Source organism: Lutra lutra, chromosome 12 (genome assembly GCF_902655055.1).
Source record: "Lutra lutra chromosome 12, mLutLut1.2, whole genome shotgun sequence".
Taxonomy (NCBI): domain Eukaryota; kingdom Metazoa; phylum Chordata; class Mammalia; order Carnivora; family Mustelidae; genus Lutra; species Lutra lutra.
In genome coordinates, this window is record NC_062289.1 from 62,344,813 (window position 1) to 62,359,802 (window position 14,990).

Below are 14,990 nucleotides of genomic sequence, written 5' to 3' on the forward strand. Positions count from 1 at the left end.
AAGAACCAGCTCCTAGTTTCGTTGATCTCATCTTCTTTTTTTTTTTTTTTTTTTTAAGATTTTATTTATTTTTCGGAGAGAGAGAGACAGAGAGGGAGCACAGCAGGGGAGGGGCAGAGGGAAAGGCAGGCTCCTTGCTGAGCAAGGAGCCTGTTGTGGGACTCTATCCCACAACTTTAGGGTCATGACCTGAGCCAATGGCAGACGCTTAACCGACTGAGCCACCCAGGTGTCCCTGTTGATCTCTTCTACTGTTCTTTTGGTTTCTGTTTCATTGATTTCTGCTCTTTATTATTTCTCTTCTCCTGCTGGGTTTAGGCTTATTAACTCCTGCTGGGTTTAGGCTATAATCAAAAAGTTGGAAAATAGCAAGTGTGGTGAGGATATGGAGAAATTAAAACTCTCATTCATTGCTGGTGGGTATGTTAAAATGATGCAGTTGCTGTGAAACTAGTTTGACAGTTCTTCAAAACATCACGCTACTGTTTGAGCCAGTAGTTGCAGTCCTAGGTATATACCCAAGAGAAATGAAAACGTATGTCCACACAAAAACTTGTACATGAGTGTTCATAGCAGCATTAATCACAATAGTGAAAGAGTGGAAACAATGCAAAAACTTCATACAGTGGAATATCACTGAGCCTTAAAATGGAGTGAAGTATTGATATGTACTATAATATGGATGAACTTTGAATACATTAGTCTAAGTGAAGGAAGACAGATACAAAGGCCACATGTTGTAGGATCTTTTCATCCATAGATATCTGTAGACATCGGATCGGATCGGCAAATCCATAGAGACAGTAGATGTGTGGTGGCCAGGGCCAGGGAAAGGGGAGAATGGGGAATGACTGCTAATAGATACAGTGTTTCTTTCTGGAGTGATGAAAATATTGTGTCATTAAAGAGTGCTTATGGTTGTACAACCTTGAGAATTTACTAAAAACCAGGGAATTGAATGCTTTAGGAGACTGGTGATTTCATGGTATGCAAATTTTATGTCCATTAAAAAAACCCATATACTTATATCACAGTCCCAGTTAGTATAAGATTTAGTCATACTTGCTTTATCTCTTCTGTTTTCGTGTTACTTTTTTCTGATATTTTAAAATTCAAGTATTGTTTTAGTGTGCATCCGTAAAAATACAGATGTTTTCTTACATAAGCACAGTGCTATTAACACCACTAACAGACTTAACGGTTCTTTTATTATCATATAGTACTCTAGTCCATATTCATTTTACTAATTATCCAGGTTGGTTTGCTTGAATTGGAGTCCAAAGAAGGTTACCATATGTTACGGTATATTATTTGTTCTATGTCCTAAGTCAGTTCCTGTTGAAAAAAGCTCAGTCTGTCACCCTATAGATTGTCCCATGATTTGGATTTGTCTGTCTGTTTAGTCATGCTGTCATTTTTCTTGTTTCTCTCTTCCCTGTATCCTCTGTAAAGCAAAAGTTAGCTTTAAAGCCTTGATTAGATTCATAGTGAGTGTTTTTTTGGCATATGTATAATTTTTCATACTTCCCACCCTGATAGTTTTTTAATTAAACTGACCAGTGATAACTTCTTGTACCATGATATAAAAGTGCTTTATTCTACTAAAGGGAAAAAATGTTTAGTTCATTAATTTGCTACTTTTAGGGGCTATTGCATTTTTATTGATTAAATAATTTGGTCTCAATTATTTTTGTTTTGTAAAACAGACTCACCTGTTGATTTTTGCTTACAACCATGGATGAATAATAAGGATAACAAGGTAATCTTTTATATGTTACCAATTTCTGGAGTGTAACTGGGAGAGTGAAAGTTTCCATTTCACATGTGCAAAGTATTAAACAGTAGTAATTTCAGTTAGAAGTATGTACTTTAAATAGCAGAGATCCACGTTACTGCCTCAAGTAATCGGCACGTGAGCATAGTCCTGGTCCAGGGCTCCCTTGTCATTAGGACTTTTCCACTTTTGCTCTGTTTCACTCCATGCTGGCTCCCTCTTGAAAGATGGCTCTGGGAGGGTAAAAGTTTCACTTTGTTTCATTTATGTTATTCTTTTAAAAGGTTTTATTTATTTGCCAGAGAGAGCAATAGCAGGGGGTGTGGCAGGCAGAGGGAGAAGCAGGCTCCCTGCAGGGAGCCCCACGCAGGACTCAATCCCATGACCCTGGGTTCATAACCTGAGCTGAAGGTGGATGTTTAGCTTACTGACCCACCCATGCTTCCATCTTTGTTTTGTTTATTGTATCCTGAGTGCCTGGCACATAGTTGGCACTCAGTGATTACTTGAATGATCAGGAAGCTGTCTTCCTTTGTAGCAAGCCTACATTCTTAACATTTGTGATAAGAAAAAATGACCATGCTGGGGTGCCTGGGTGGCTCAGTCGTTAAGCGTCTACCTTCAGCTCAGGTCATGATTCCTGGGTTGGGGGATTGAGCCCTGCCTCAGGGTCCCTGCTTGGCAGGAAGGCTGCTTCTCCTTCTCCCACTCCCCCTGCTTGTGTTCCTGCTCTCGCTATCTCTCTGACAAATAAATAAATAAAATCTTAAAACAAAAAAAAAGACCATGAACTTTCTTTGAGGGGAAAGAAAAAAAGACAACTCTAATGAGCTCACTTGGGTCATAAGTTCTCCCCTATGTAAATCACTGTCAAGGGGTAGGTTGGAGTAAAATACTCTGTTTGTCAAGCCTGCACTCAGGTCCACTTCTTTGTGAGTGTGTGTGTGTGTGTGTGTATACATATATATCAGTGTACATATATGTGTGTGTATATATCTGTGTGTATGTGTGTGCATATATATATATGTGTGTGTGTGTGTGTATATACAGCTGTCAGCCCCACCAGTTCCACATGGCTCCTCAAAGGAATGTTCCAAGTAGGAAGCCTGATGTGGGGTATAATCCCAGGACCCTGGGACCATGACCTGAGCTGAAAGCAGACATTTAATGGACTGAGCCACCCAGACGCCCCTTTTTCTTATTCTTAAAGTATAGTTCATATATAATGTTCTCTTAGTTTCAACAAAGTATAGTTATTAGTATACAACAAAGCAGTTCAGCAACTCTATACATCATAAATGCTCTCCACCAGAAGTGTAGTTATTCTCTGTCACCATGCAAATTACTATAATATTATTGACTATATTCTCTATGTAGTACTTTTCATCCCTATGACGTATCTATTTTATAATTGGGATTTTATGTATTCATCTGTTTTACCTATTGTTCCACCCTCTCCCCTCCAGGAACCACCACTTTGTTCTCAGATGTGTTTGAGTCTAATTCTGTTTTTTTTGTTTGTTCATTGTTTTTTTATTGCCACATCTTTGATCTTTGTGAGCATAATTCACTGTTTTCTACAAGTATGCAATTATATAGTGAGCCCATGTTTTTATCTTAAAAATTGTGTATTTTGCTATCTAATTTTAAAGATAAATTTAATAAGATTGTGAAATAAAGTTGAAGGCCATGTTATCTTTTGTTGACCTTGAATTCCCTTAACAACCTGCTGTGTGCCTTTAGGATTATGTTGTCCCTGAGTTGAGAAGTAGAACAATCAGTGATTTCAGTATAGGCCGCAGAGTCCAACTTGGCTATTATCTTCACTTCCTACCACAAGCCTTGTATTCAAATTCATTTGGGTATTAGTGTCCTAACTATATTACTAGGTCTTCTGAGCTTGTACATACAATTTGAGATGTTAAATTTTAACAGTGTCTCAGTGGGTGGGTCAGGGGAGAAGAGAGGCATGGGGGCAGGAAGAAAGTTATTGATACACATAAAACAGCTAGACCTTCATTGCCTAAATTGTGAATTACAAATACTGAGCACATTTGGTGGTCTTTTTTGCAACCTTGTATTGTGGTCCTCAAAGTAGTGAAGTTTGCTTATGTTACTTGGCATTTTATTTCTTACAGATTGTTGTTCCTCATGCTGGGAAACATTTTGAAGAGAAGAATCTGCCCAGTGACTTAAGCCACACTAGTTTATTAGAAAATGAGAAACTTACATCACTGACGAGCTTGGAGGATTCTTCCGGTATTGTAAAGTGACTTGTGTTTTCCTAGTCCTTACCTTGCTGCTCCACGTCTTTCTGTTTCATAGTTACTATGCCAACCTTTTGTTTCTATCTTCTCCTTTACCTCTTCCCTATCAGCACTTGTAGGCACTTCTGTTGGTAGAATTTTTAAAAACTTGTGTAATATGAAATCTGATATTATTATGTTCATCCTCAGTTTATTATTATTAGGGTATGGAGTATAAAGCAGTTTGTTAAGAAATTGGAGGAGCAATGAAATATTTAGCCTCTGCTCTCTGAAAGTTCTGCCAAGTGAGAAAAGAGATGCACAGCTAACCCTCTGACTACCTTAAGTATATTTCAACAGTACAAATTGTGCAGGAATCATAGGAGGGTGACAAATTAGTTCTGATCGAGGGAAGTATTTATGAAGCTTTTAAGTATATTTCAACAGTACAAATTGTGCAGGAATCATAGGAGGGTGACAAATTAGTTCTGATCGAGGGAAGTATTTACGAAGCTTTATTAAAAGGGGATGCAGGTTTTCCTTTTTCATGAAGAGGCCCGTGATAGGCCTTAACATAGATTTGTGAAGAGAACTATATTTCAGGAAGTGGGACAGCATCTGTAAAGGTGCTATGGTGGGGGCATTTTAGACCACGTTTTGGAGAATAGCCAGGCTTTGGTTTTGTGCAGCAGGTTTATAGCACCTATAGAAGGCTATTTTGGGAAATAAACTCAGACAAAGAGGAAGGGACCACATTAATTACAGTTTTGAAGGCCAGACTGTTGAGCTGAGTGGGATAAATAAAAATTATAAATTCGGGATAAATAAAAATTATAAATTCAGGATAATTTTCCTGCCAAATTTTTAAAATATTTTCAGATTATGGCATTGTAAATAAGGAATCATTGACTAAATTCATACAGATCTTTGTTTTAGTAGACTAGGTTTTTAGAGGTGAAATGCTGAAGTCCAAAGTTATGAGCATTTTTAAGGCTTTTAATGCTGATTGCAAAATTATCCTCTTGAAAAGGCAGTGACATGTTATAATACCATTACTAGTGATTGAGAGTTCTAGTTCTAGTCCTGGCCTTGCTGGGCTGGATTTTAGAATATTAAAAACCAGGTAGTGTTTTATTTATATACATCTTTTTCGTTTGATGGAAGTTGAATAATTTTTATTCATATCTATTAGTATTCAACTTTGCTATATATTTTTTCCTTAGTTGCTTCTTTCTCAAGATCAGATATTATGTGAGGTTTCACTTTATACTTAATCATTAGTTCACCTGGAATTTATTTTTACTTCTCCTGTGACATGCTTATCTGTCCCTTTTTGATAGTTACCCTTTGGCACACCATTTTCTTTCTTTTCTTCCTGCCCCCCCCCCTTTTTTTTAAGATTTTTTAATTTATTTTTTTGTCAGGGAGGTAGAGCATGTGCACAAGCAGGAGAAGCAGCAGGCAGAGAGGGAGGAAGATGGAGACTCCCTTGGACTGCATCCATAGTTAGGCTATTTTAAATAATGAGCAGTAAACATAGGGGTACAGATAGCCCTTCAAATTAGTGGGGTTTTTTGATTAGGTTAATTAAATTTTATTTATTTTCCCTCATTTTTTAATTAAAAAATTTAAATTTAAACTAAATTAACATGTAGTATATAATTAACTTCAGAGGTAGAGTTCAGTGATTCATCAGTCTTATATAATACCCAGTGTTCATTATATCACATGTCCTCCTTAATGTGCATCTCCCAGTTACCCCGTCCCCCACCACCTTTCCTCCAGCAGCCCTCAATTTGTTTCCTATGATTAAGTCTCTTACGGTTTGTCTCCCTCTCTGATCCCGTCTTGTTTTATTTTTCCCTCCCTTCCACTAGGCTCCTCTGTTTTGTTTCTTAATTTGCACATATGAGTGAGATCATATGATAATTGTCTTTCTCTGATTGACTTATTTTGCTCAGCATACTACTCTCCAGATCCATCCATGTCTTACAAATGGCAAGATTTCATTTTTTTGATGGGTGACTAGTATTCCATTGTATATAGATACCACATCTTCTTTATCCATTCATCTGTCGATAGACATCTGGGCTCTTTCCATAGTTTGGCTATTGTAGACATTGTTGCTATAAACATTTGGGTGCAGGTGCCCCTTTGGATTACTACATTTGTATCTTTGTGGTAAATACCCAGTAGTGCAATTGCTGGGTCTTACGGTAGTTCTGTTTTCAACTTTTTGAGGAATCTCTGTACTCTTTTTTAGTGGTTGCACCAGCTTGCATTCCTACCAGCAGTGTAGAAGGGTTCCCCTTTCTACTCATCCTCGCCAACATCTGTCATTTCCACACTTCTTAATTTTAGCCATTCTCACTGGTATGAGGTGGTATCTCATTGTGGTTTTAGTTGTATTTCCCTGGTGCCAGGTGATATGGAGCATTTTTTCATATGTCTATTGGCCATTTGTATGTTCTCTTTGGAGAAATGTCTGTTCATGTCTTTTGCCCATTTCTTGATTGGATTATTTGGTTTATTGGTGGTTGAATTTGATAAGTTCTTTTTAGATATTGAATACTAGCCATTTATCAGATATGTCATTTGCAAATATCTTCTCCCATTCTGTCGTTTGTCTTTTGCTTTTGTTGACCGTTTCCTTTGCTGTGCAAAAGTTTTCTATCTTGATGAAGTCTCAGTAGTTCATTTTTACTCTTGCTTCCCTTGCTTTTGGAGACGTGTCTAGCAAGAAGTTGCTGGGGCTGAGGTTGAAGAGGTTGCTGCTGGTGTTCTCAAGGATTTTGATGGATTCCTGTCTCAAGTTTAGCTCTTTCATCCATTTTGAGTCTATTTTTGTGTCTGGTGAAAGGAAATGGTCCAGTGTCATAATTCTGCATGTGGCTGTCCAATTTTCCCAACACCATTTGTTGAAGAGACTCTTTTTTCCATTGGTATTCTTTCCTGCTTGTCAAAGATTATTGACCATAGACTTGGGTTCTCTATTCTGTTCCATTGATCTAGGTGTCATTTTTGTGCCAGTATCATACTGTCTTGATGATTACAGCTTTGTAATAGAACTTGAAGTCTGGAATTGTGATGCTACTAGCTTTGGTTCTCTCAACATTCCTTTGGCTATTTGTGGTCTTTTTCTGGCTCCATACTAATTTTAGGATTGTTTATTCTAGCGCTTGGAAAAAGTTAATGTATGTTGATAGGGATTACATTGAATGTATATATTGCTTTAGGTAGCATAGACATTTTAACTATTTTTCCAATCCATGAGTATGGAACATTTTTCCATTTCTTTGTGTCTTCCTCAATTTCTTTCATAAGTGTTTTATACTTTTTTGAATACAGTTCCTTTCCCTCTTGGTTAGCATTATTCCTAGGTATCGTATGGTTGTTGGTGCAGTTATAAATGGAATCGACTCCTTATTTTTTTTTCTTCTGTTTCATTGTTAGTGTATAGAAATGCAACTGATTTCTGTGCATCAATTTTATATCCTGCTACTTTGTTGAATTCCTGTATGAGTTCTAGCAATTTTGGAGTGGAGTCTTTTGTATTCTCCACATAGAGTGTCATGTCATTTGCAAAAGTGAGAATTTGACTTCTTCACCAATTCAGATTCCTTTTATTTTTTAATTGTCTCATTGTTGAGACTAGGACGTCTAATACTATGTCTAACAACAGTGGTGATAGTGGACATCCTTGCTGTGTTCCTGATCTTAGAAGAAAAGCTCTCAGTTTTTCCCCATTGGAATGATAATTTGCTGTGGGCTTTTCATATATGGCTTTTATGATATTGAGGTATGTTCCCTTTATCACTACACTTTGAAGACTTTTGATTAAGAAAGGATGCTGTATTTGATGCTTTTTCTGCATCTCTTGAGAGGATGATATGGTTCTTGTCCTTTCTTTGATTAATGTAGTGTATCACATTGATTTGAGCCACCCTTGCAGCCCAGGAATAAGTCCCACTTTGTTGTGGTGTACTGTTGGATCCTGTTGGCTAATATCTTGGTGAGATTTTTTGCATCTGTGTTCATCAAGGATATTGGTCTGTAATTCTCCTTTATAGTAGGGTCTTTGTCTGGTTTTGGGATCAAGGTAATGCTGGCCTCATAAAATGAGTTTGGAAGTTTTTCTTCCATTCCTATTTTTTGAAACAGCTTCAGAAGAATAGGTATTAATTCTTCTTTAAATGTTCTGGTAGAATTCTCCTGGGAAGCCATCTGGCACTGGACTCTTGTTTGTTGGGAGGTTTTTGATTACTGTTTCCATTTCTTTGGCAGTTTGGGTCTGTTCAGGTGTCTGTTTCTTCGTGATTCAGTTTTGGTAGTTCATGCGTTCTGGGAATGCATCCATTTCTTCCAGATTGTCTAATTTGTTGGCATATAGCTGCTCATAATATGTTCTTAAAATTGTTTGTATTTCTTGGTTGTTAGTTTTGGTCTCTCCTCTTTTGATTGTGATTTTATTTATTTGGGTCCTTTCTCTTTTCTTTTTGATTAAGTCTGGCCAGGGGTTTATCAGTCTTATTAATTCTTTCGAAGAATCAGCTCCTGGTTTTATTAATCTATTCTACTGTTCTTTTGGTTCTGTTTCATTGATTTCTGCTCTGATCTTTATTATTTCTCTTCTCCTGCTGGATTTAGGCTTTATTTGCTCTTCTTCCTCCAGCTCCTTTAGGTGTAGGGTTAGGTTGTGTATTTGAGGCCTTTCTTGTTTCTTGAGAAAGGCTTGTATTGCTATGTCCTTCCCTCTTAGGACTGCTTTTGCTGCATCCCAAAGGTTTTGAACAATTGTGTTGTCATTTTCATTTGCTTCCATGAATTCTTTAATTGTTCTCTAATTTCCTGGTTGACTCATTCAGTCTTTAGTAGGATGCTCTTTAACCTTCATGTATTTGAGTTCTTTCCAACTTTCCTCTTGTGATTTAGTTCCAGTTTCAAAGCATTGTGGTCAAAAATATGCAGAGATTGATCCCAGTATTTTGGTACTGGTTGAGATCTGATTTGTGACCTAGGATGTGATCTCTTCTGAAGAATGTACTATGTGCACTCGAGAAGAATGTTGCTTCTGTTGCTTTGGGATGGAATATCTGAATATATCTGTGAAGTCCATGTGGTCTAACGTGTCATTCAAAGCCCTCATTTCCTTACTGATATTTTGCTTAGGCGATCTGTCCATTGCAGTGAGTGGAGTGTTAAAGTCCCCTACTATTATTGTATCATTGCCAGTGTGTTTCTTTGATTTTGTTATTAATTGGCTTATATAATTGGCTGCTCCCATGTTATGGGCATAATATTTACAATTGTTAGATCTTCTTTTTGGACAGATCCTTTAAGTATGATGTACTGTCCATCCTCATCTCTTATTACAGTCTTTGATTTAAAATCTAATTTGTGTAATGTAAGAATTGCCACCCCAGCTTTGTTTTGGTGTCCATTAGCATGATAAATGGTTTTCCATCACCTCACTTTAAATCTGGAGGTGTATTTGGGTCTAAAATGAGTCTCTTGTGAGCAGCATATCACTGGGTCTTCCTTTTTTATCCAGTCTGATACACTGTGTCTTTTGATTGGGGCGTTTAGCCCATTTACATTCAGAGTAACTATTGAAAGATATGAATTTACTTCCATTGTATTACCTGTAAGGTCATTGTTTTTGTATATTGTCTCTGTTCCTTTCTGGTCTGTGTTACTTTTGGGCTCTCTTTGCTTACAGGATGCCCTTTATTATTTCTTGCAGGGCTGATTTAGTGATCACAAATTCTTTTAGTTTCTTTTTGTCCTGGAAACTCTTATCTCTACTCCCATTCTTAATGATAGTCTTGCTGGATAAAGTATTCTTGGCTGCATATTTTTCTCATTTAGCACTCTGAATGTATCATGCCAGTCCTTTCTGGCCTGCCAGGTTTCTGTGGATGGGTCTGCTGCTAGCTTTATGTGTCTACCCTTGTAGGTTAGAGACCTTTGGTCCTGAAAGTAGCTCAGATAGCTTTTCTCTATCTGTGAAATTTGCAAGCTTCACTATTAGATGTCTAGGTGTTGACCTGTTTTTATAGGTTTTGAGGGGGCTTCTCTGTACCTCCTCGCCTTGAATGCCCGTTTCCCTCCATAGATTGGAGACGTTCTCAGCTGTAATTTGCCCTAATATACCTTCTGCTCATCTCTCTTTTTCTTCTAGCATCCCATTTATTCTAATACTGTTTTGCTTTATAGGATTACTTATCACTTAAATTCTCCCCTCATGATCCAGTAGTTCCTTCTCTCTCTTTTTTTTAGGTTCTTTATTCTTCATCATTTTGTTTTCTATGTCACTAATACTTTCTTCTGCATCATTTATCCTAGCAGGTTGAGCCTCCATTTTTTTTTTATTGTATCTTAGAATAGCTTTTTGATTTTGACTTGATTAGATTTTAGTTTATTTCTCCAGAAAGGGATTCTCTAGTGTCTTCTCTCCTTTCTTTAAGACCAGCTGGTATATTTATAATCATTTTTCTGGACTCTAGTTCTGACATCTTACTTATGTCCATACTGATTAGGTCTCTAACAGTCAGTACTATCTCTTGTTTTCTTTTTTGAGGTGAGTTTTTCCATCTTGTCTTTCTTTTTTTAAGATGGATTTTTTTTTTTTTAAGATTTTCTTTATTTGTCAGAGAGCGAGAGAGAGCACAAGCTGGGGAGAAACAGGCTCTCCACGGTGCAGGGAGCCCAATGCAGGACTCAATCCCAGGACCCTGGGATTATGACCTGAGCTGAACGCAGCTGCTTAACCCACTGAACCACCCAGGTGCCCATTTTGTAGTATTTTTATCTGATTTTGGTATCAGGGTAATGATAGAATGAATTTGGAAGCTTTCTTTCCTCTTTGAGTTTTTGGAAGAGTTTGAGAAGAAGAGATACTAACTTTCTATTAAATATTTGGTAGAATTCACCTGTGAAGCCATCTGGTGCTAGACTTTGGTTGGGTGTTTTTGATTACTGATTAAATTTCTTTGCTGGTATTCAGACAGTTTTCCTATTTTTTTCCTGATTCACTTTTGGGATGTTATATGTTTTTATGCATTCATCCATTTCTTCTAGGTTGTCCCAATTTGTTGGCATGTAACTTTTTCGTAATATTCTCTTAAAATCCTTTGTATTTCTTTGGTGTCAGTTGTTATTTCTTTTCTTTCATTCCTGATTTTGTTTGTGTTCTCTTTCTCTTTTAAATGAATACTGCTAAAAATCTGTCACTTTTGTTGATCTTTTCAAATAACCAGCTTCTGGGTTCATTGATCTCTTCTATTGTTTTTTTAATTTTTATTTCATTTATTTCTACTCCATTCTCTATTATTTCCTTCTTTCTACTGGTTTTGGGTTTTGTTTGTTCTTTTTCTAGCTCCTTTATTTGTAAGGTTAGATTGTTTATTTGAGATTTTTCTCGGCTTCTTGAGATAGGTCTTTATTGTTATAAACGTCCCTCTTAGAACAGCTTTTGCTGCATCTGAAAGATTTTTGGACTGTTGTATTTTCATTTTCATTTGTCTACATATTTTCGTATTTCCTCTTTGATTTCTTGGTTGACCCACTTATTCCTTAGTATCATGTTATTTAACTTCCATGTATTTGTGTTCTTTCCAGATGGTTTCTTCTGTTTGATTTGTGGTTTCATAGTGTTGTGGTAAGAAAAGATGCATGGTATGACTTCAGTGTTTTTGAATTTGTTGAGGCATGTTTTGTGATCTAATCTATTCTGGAGAATATTTCTTGTGCACTTGTGAAGTATCTGTTTTAGGATGGAATATTCTGAATATATCTACTAGATCCATCTGGTCCAGTGTGTCATTCAAAGCCACTGTTTCTTTGTTGATTTTCTGTTTAGATGATCTGTCCATTACTGTAAATGGGGTGTTAAAGCTCTTTTTTTTATTTTTTTTTAAGATTTTGTTTGTTTATTTGACAGAGATCACAAGTAGGCAGAGAGGCAGGCAGAGAGAGAGGAGGAGGAAGCAGGCTCCCTGCTGAGCAGAGAGCCTGATGTGGGGCTCCATCCCAGGACCCTGGGATCACGACCTGAGCCGAAAGCAGAGGCTTTAACCCACTGAGCCACCCGGGCACCCCGTGTTAAAGCTCTTTATTATTACTATGTCACTGTTGATTACATTTTGCATATTTGTTATCAGTTGCTTAATGTATTTTGGTGCTCCCATGGTGGGTGCATATATATTTATAGTTGTTATATCTTGTTGGATTGTCCCCTTATGTTTATATAGTGTCCTTTGTCTCTTGTTACCTTCTTTGTTTTATAGTCTGTTTTGTCTACTACCCTGGCATTCTTTTCACTTCCTTTTGCATGATAAATGCTTCTTTCCTTCAATTTCAATTTGCATGTTTCTTTAGGTCTGAAATGATTCTTTCTCTCTCTTTTTTAAGATTTTATTTATTTGACAGAGACAGTGAGAGAAGGAATACAAGTAGGGGGAGTGGGAGAGGGAGAAGAAGCAGGCTTCCTGCTCGGGGGAGCCTGATGCCAAGTTTGATCCCAGGACCCTGAGATCATGACCTGAGCCAAAGGCAGATGCTTCATGACTGAGCCACCCAGGCGTCCCTGAAATGAGTCTCTTACAGGCAGCTTATAGATGGGTCTTGCTTTTTCATCTGCTCCGTCACCATGTATCTTTTTTTTTTTTAAAGATTTTATTTATTTATTTAACAGAGGGAGATCACAAGTAGGCAGAGAGGCAGACAGAGAGAAGGGGAAGCAGGCTCCCTGCTGAGCAGAGAGTCCGATTCGGGACTCGATCCCAAGACCCTGGGATCATGACCTGAGCTGAAGGCAGAGGCTTTAACCCACTTAGCCACCCAGGCACCCACCATGTATCTTTTGATGGGAGTGTTTAGTCCATTTATATTTAGAGTAATTATTGATAAGTATGTACTTACTGCCATTTTGTTATTTGTTTTATGTCTATATATAGTTCTCTGTTTCTTTCTTCTTTTTTGCTCTCTTCTTTCAGGGTTTGGTGGCATTCTTTAGTGATGTACTTGGATTCCTCTCTCTTTATTATTTCCTTATCTATTACTGATTTTTGATTTGTGGTGATTATTAGGTTTGAAGATAACAGCTTCTGCATATGGCAGTCTATTAATTTGATGATCGCTTGAGTTTCAACCCATTCTTTACTTCTCTCCCTTCTACATTTTAGGTATATGTGTATGTTTTAGGTATGTGTCATGCTTTACATCCTTTTATTTTGTGAATGTCTAGACTAATTCTTGTACTTACTTTTACTGCTTTTGTGCTTCCTACTTTTCATACTCCCACTTAAGGTCTTTCCAGTAAAGAGTGCCTTTTAACATTTCTTATAGGGCTGGTTTAGTGGTCTTGGATCCCTTTAAATTTTGTTTGTGGGGGAAACTCTTTATCTTTCTCTTAATTCTGAATTATAGCCTTGCTGTATAGGGTATTCTTGGCTGCATGTTTTTTCATTTCAGCCCATTGAATATTTCGTCCCTGGTCCCTCTGGCATGCAGAAGAATTCTGCTGAAAAATCCTCTGATAGCTTTATGGGGATTCCCTTGCATGTAACTGTTTTCTTTTCTCTTGCTGCTTTTATTTATTTTTATTTTTATCTATTTAAGGCATGGAGTCCAACATGGGGCTTAAACTCATGACCCTGAGATCAAGACCTGAGCTGAGATCAAGAGTTGGATACTTAACTGACTGAGCCACCCAGGCACCCCAACTCTCTTGGTGCTTTTAGAATTCTCTCTTTATCTCTATTTTTTGCCATTTTAATTGTTATGTGTCTTGGTGTGGACCTCCTTGGGTTGATTTTGTTGAGGGCTCTCTGTGCCTTCTGGGTCTGGATTTCTGTTTCCTTCCCCAGATTCAGGATGTTTTCAGCTCTTGTGTCTTCAAATAAATTTCTACTCCCTTTTCTCCTTCTGGGATCCCTATAATGTGAATGTTCTTAAATTTGATGGCGTTGTTAAGCTACCTAAGTCTATTTTCACTTTTTTATTACTATTTTTTCTCTCTTACGTTCTTCTTGATTATTTTCCATTATTCTATCTTCCAGGTTGCTAATCCATTCCTCTGCTTTATCTCGTCTATTTATTCCATCTGTTTATTCCATGTATTTTAATTGTACTTATTAAATTGTTGAACTTTGGTTGTTTTTTGTTTTCTATTTCTTTGTTAAGGGTTTCACTGATGTCCTCTAGTCTTTTCTGTAGTTAGTGCCTATCTTTATGACCATAACTTTAAATTCTCTATAGGAATATTACTTATCTTAGGTCTATTGCTTTGATTTTTGTTCTGTTCTTTCATTTGGGACATTTTCCTCTGTCTTTATTTTGTCCAACTCTCTGTGTCTGTTTCTATGTGGTTTGACAGTCAGCTACATTTTCTGTTCTTGAAAGTGGCAGCCTTATGAATAAGAGGTCCTGTAGTGCCCTCCAGTGCAGTTTCCCCTGTTTATTGGAGCCTGGTGCTTAAGGGCTGTCTCCTGTGTGTGTTTGTGGCTGAGCTGAGCCCCTTTTGCTTTCAGTGCAGTCATCTGCAGTTTCTGTTTGTCTGTTATGGGCAGGGTTTGGTCCCTGTGTTGTATTGGGGCAGTCTGGGGCTGCCTTGGGCTTGAGATGAGTCAGACCAGGTATTTGCCAGAGCTGTGGTAGCACCAAACTGCAGGGAGCTTTCCCTGTGTTGTCCCCTGAGAAGCTTTCATTGGTAGATGGGTTTCATTGGTAGATTGGTAGTCAGATTAGCTGTCTGTCTTCAGCCTACTGCTGGGACCACAGTCTTGATATGTGTGTGGCTGTAGTCCCCTCTCCCTGGGGCAGGAGTTCCTTTGGAGTGGTGCTGGCCCCTGTCAGGGCTGCTTGCACACTGCCAGTCTTGTGGCACTGCTTTGGATGGGCTCCGGCCAAGGGCATAATGGAAGGGGTGTGTCTGTAGGAGAATGTGGGGCAGGGTGCACTGTTAGCAA

General features: G+C 37.8%; 1 protein-coding gene across 6 annotated transcripts in view; it reads left to right on the forward strand.

The window, feature by feature from the left end:
- Positions 1-14,990, forward strand: part of CEP192 (centrosomal protein 192) — a 135,270-nt gene that overhangs the window by 20,914 nt on the left and 99,366 nt on the right. For all 6 annotated transcript variants that reach the window (XM_047698551.1, XM_047698552.1, XM_047698553.1 and 3 more), the window contains 2 exons: positions 1,707-1,759; positions 3,913-4,033. In XM_047698551.1, the coding sequence (XP_047554507.1) occupies positions 1,707-1,759; positions 3,913-4,033 (174 nt within the window). The remainder of the gene's footprint in view (positions 1-1,706; positions 1,760-3,912; positions 4,034-14,990) is intronic.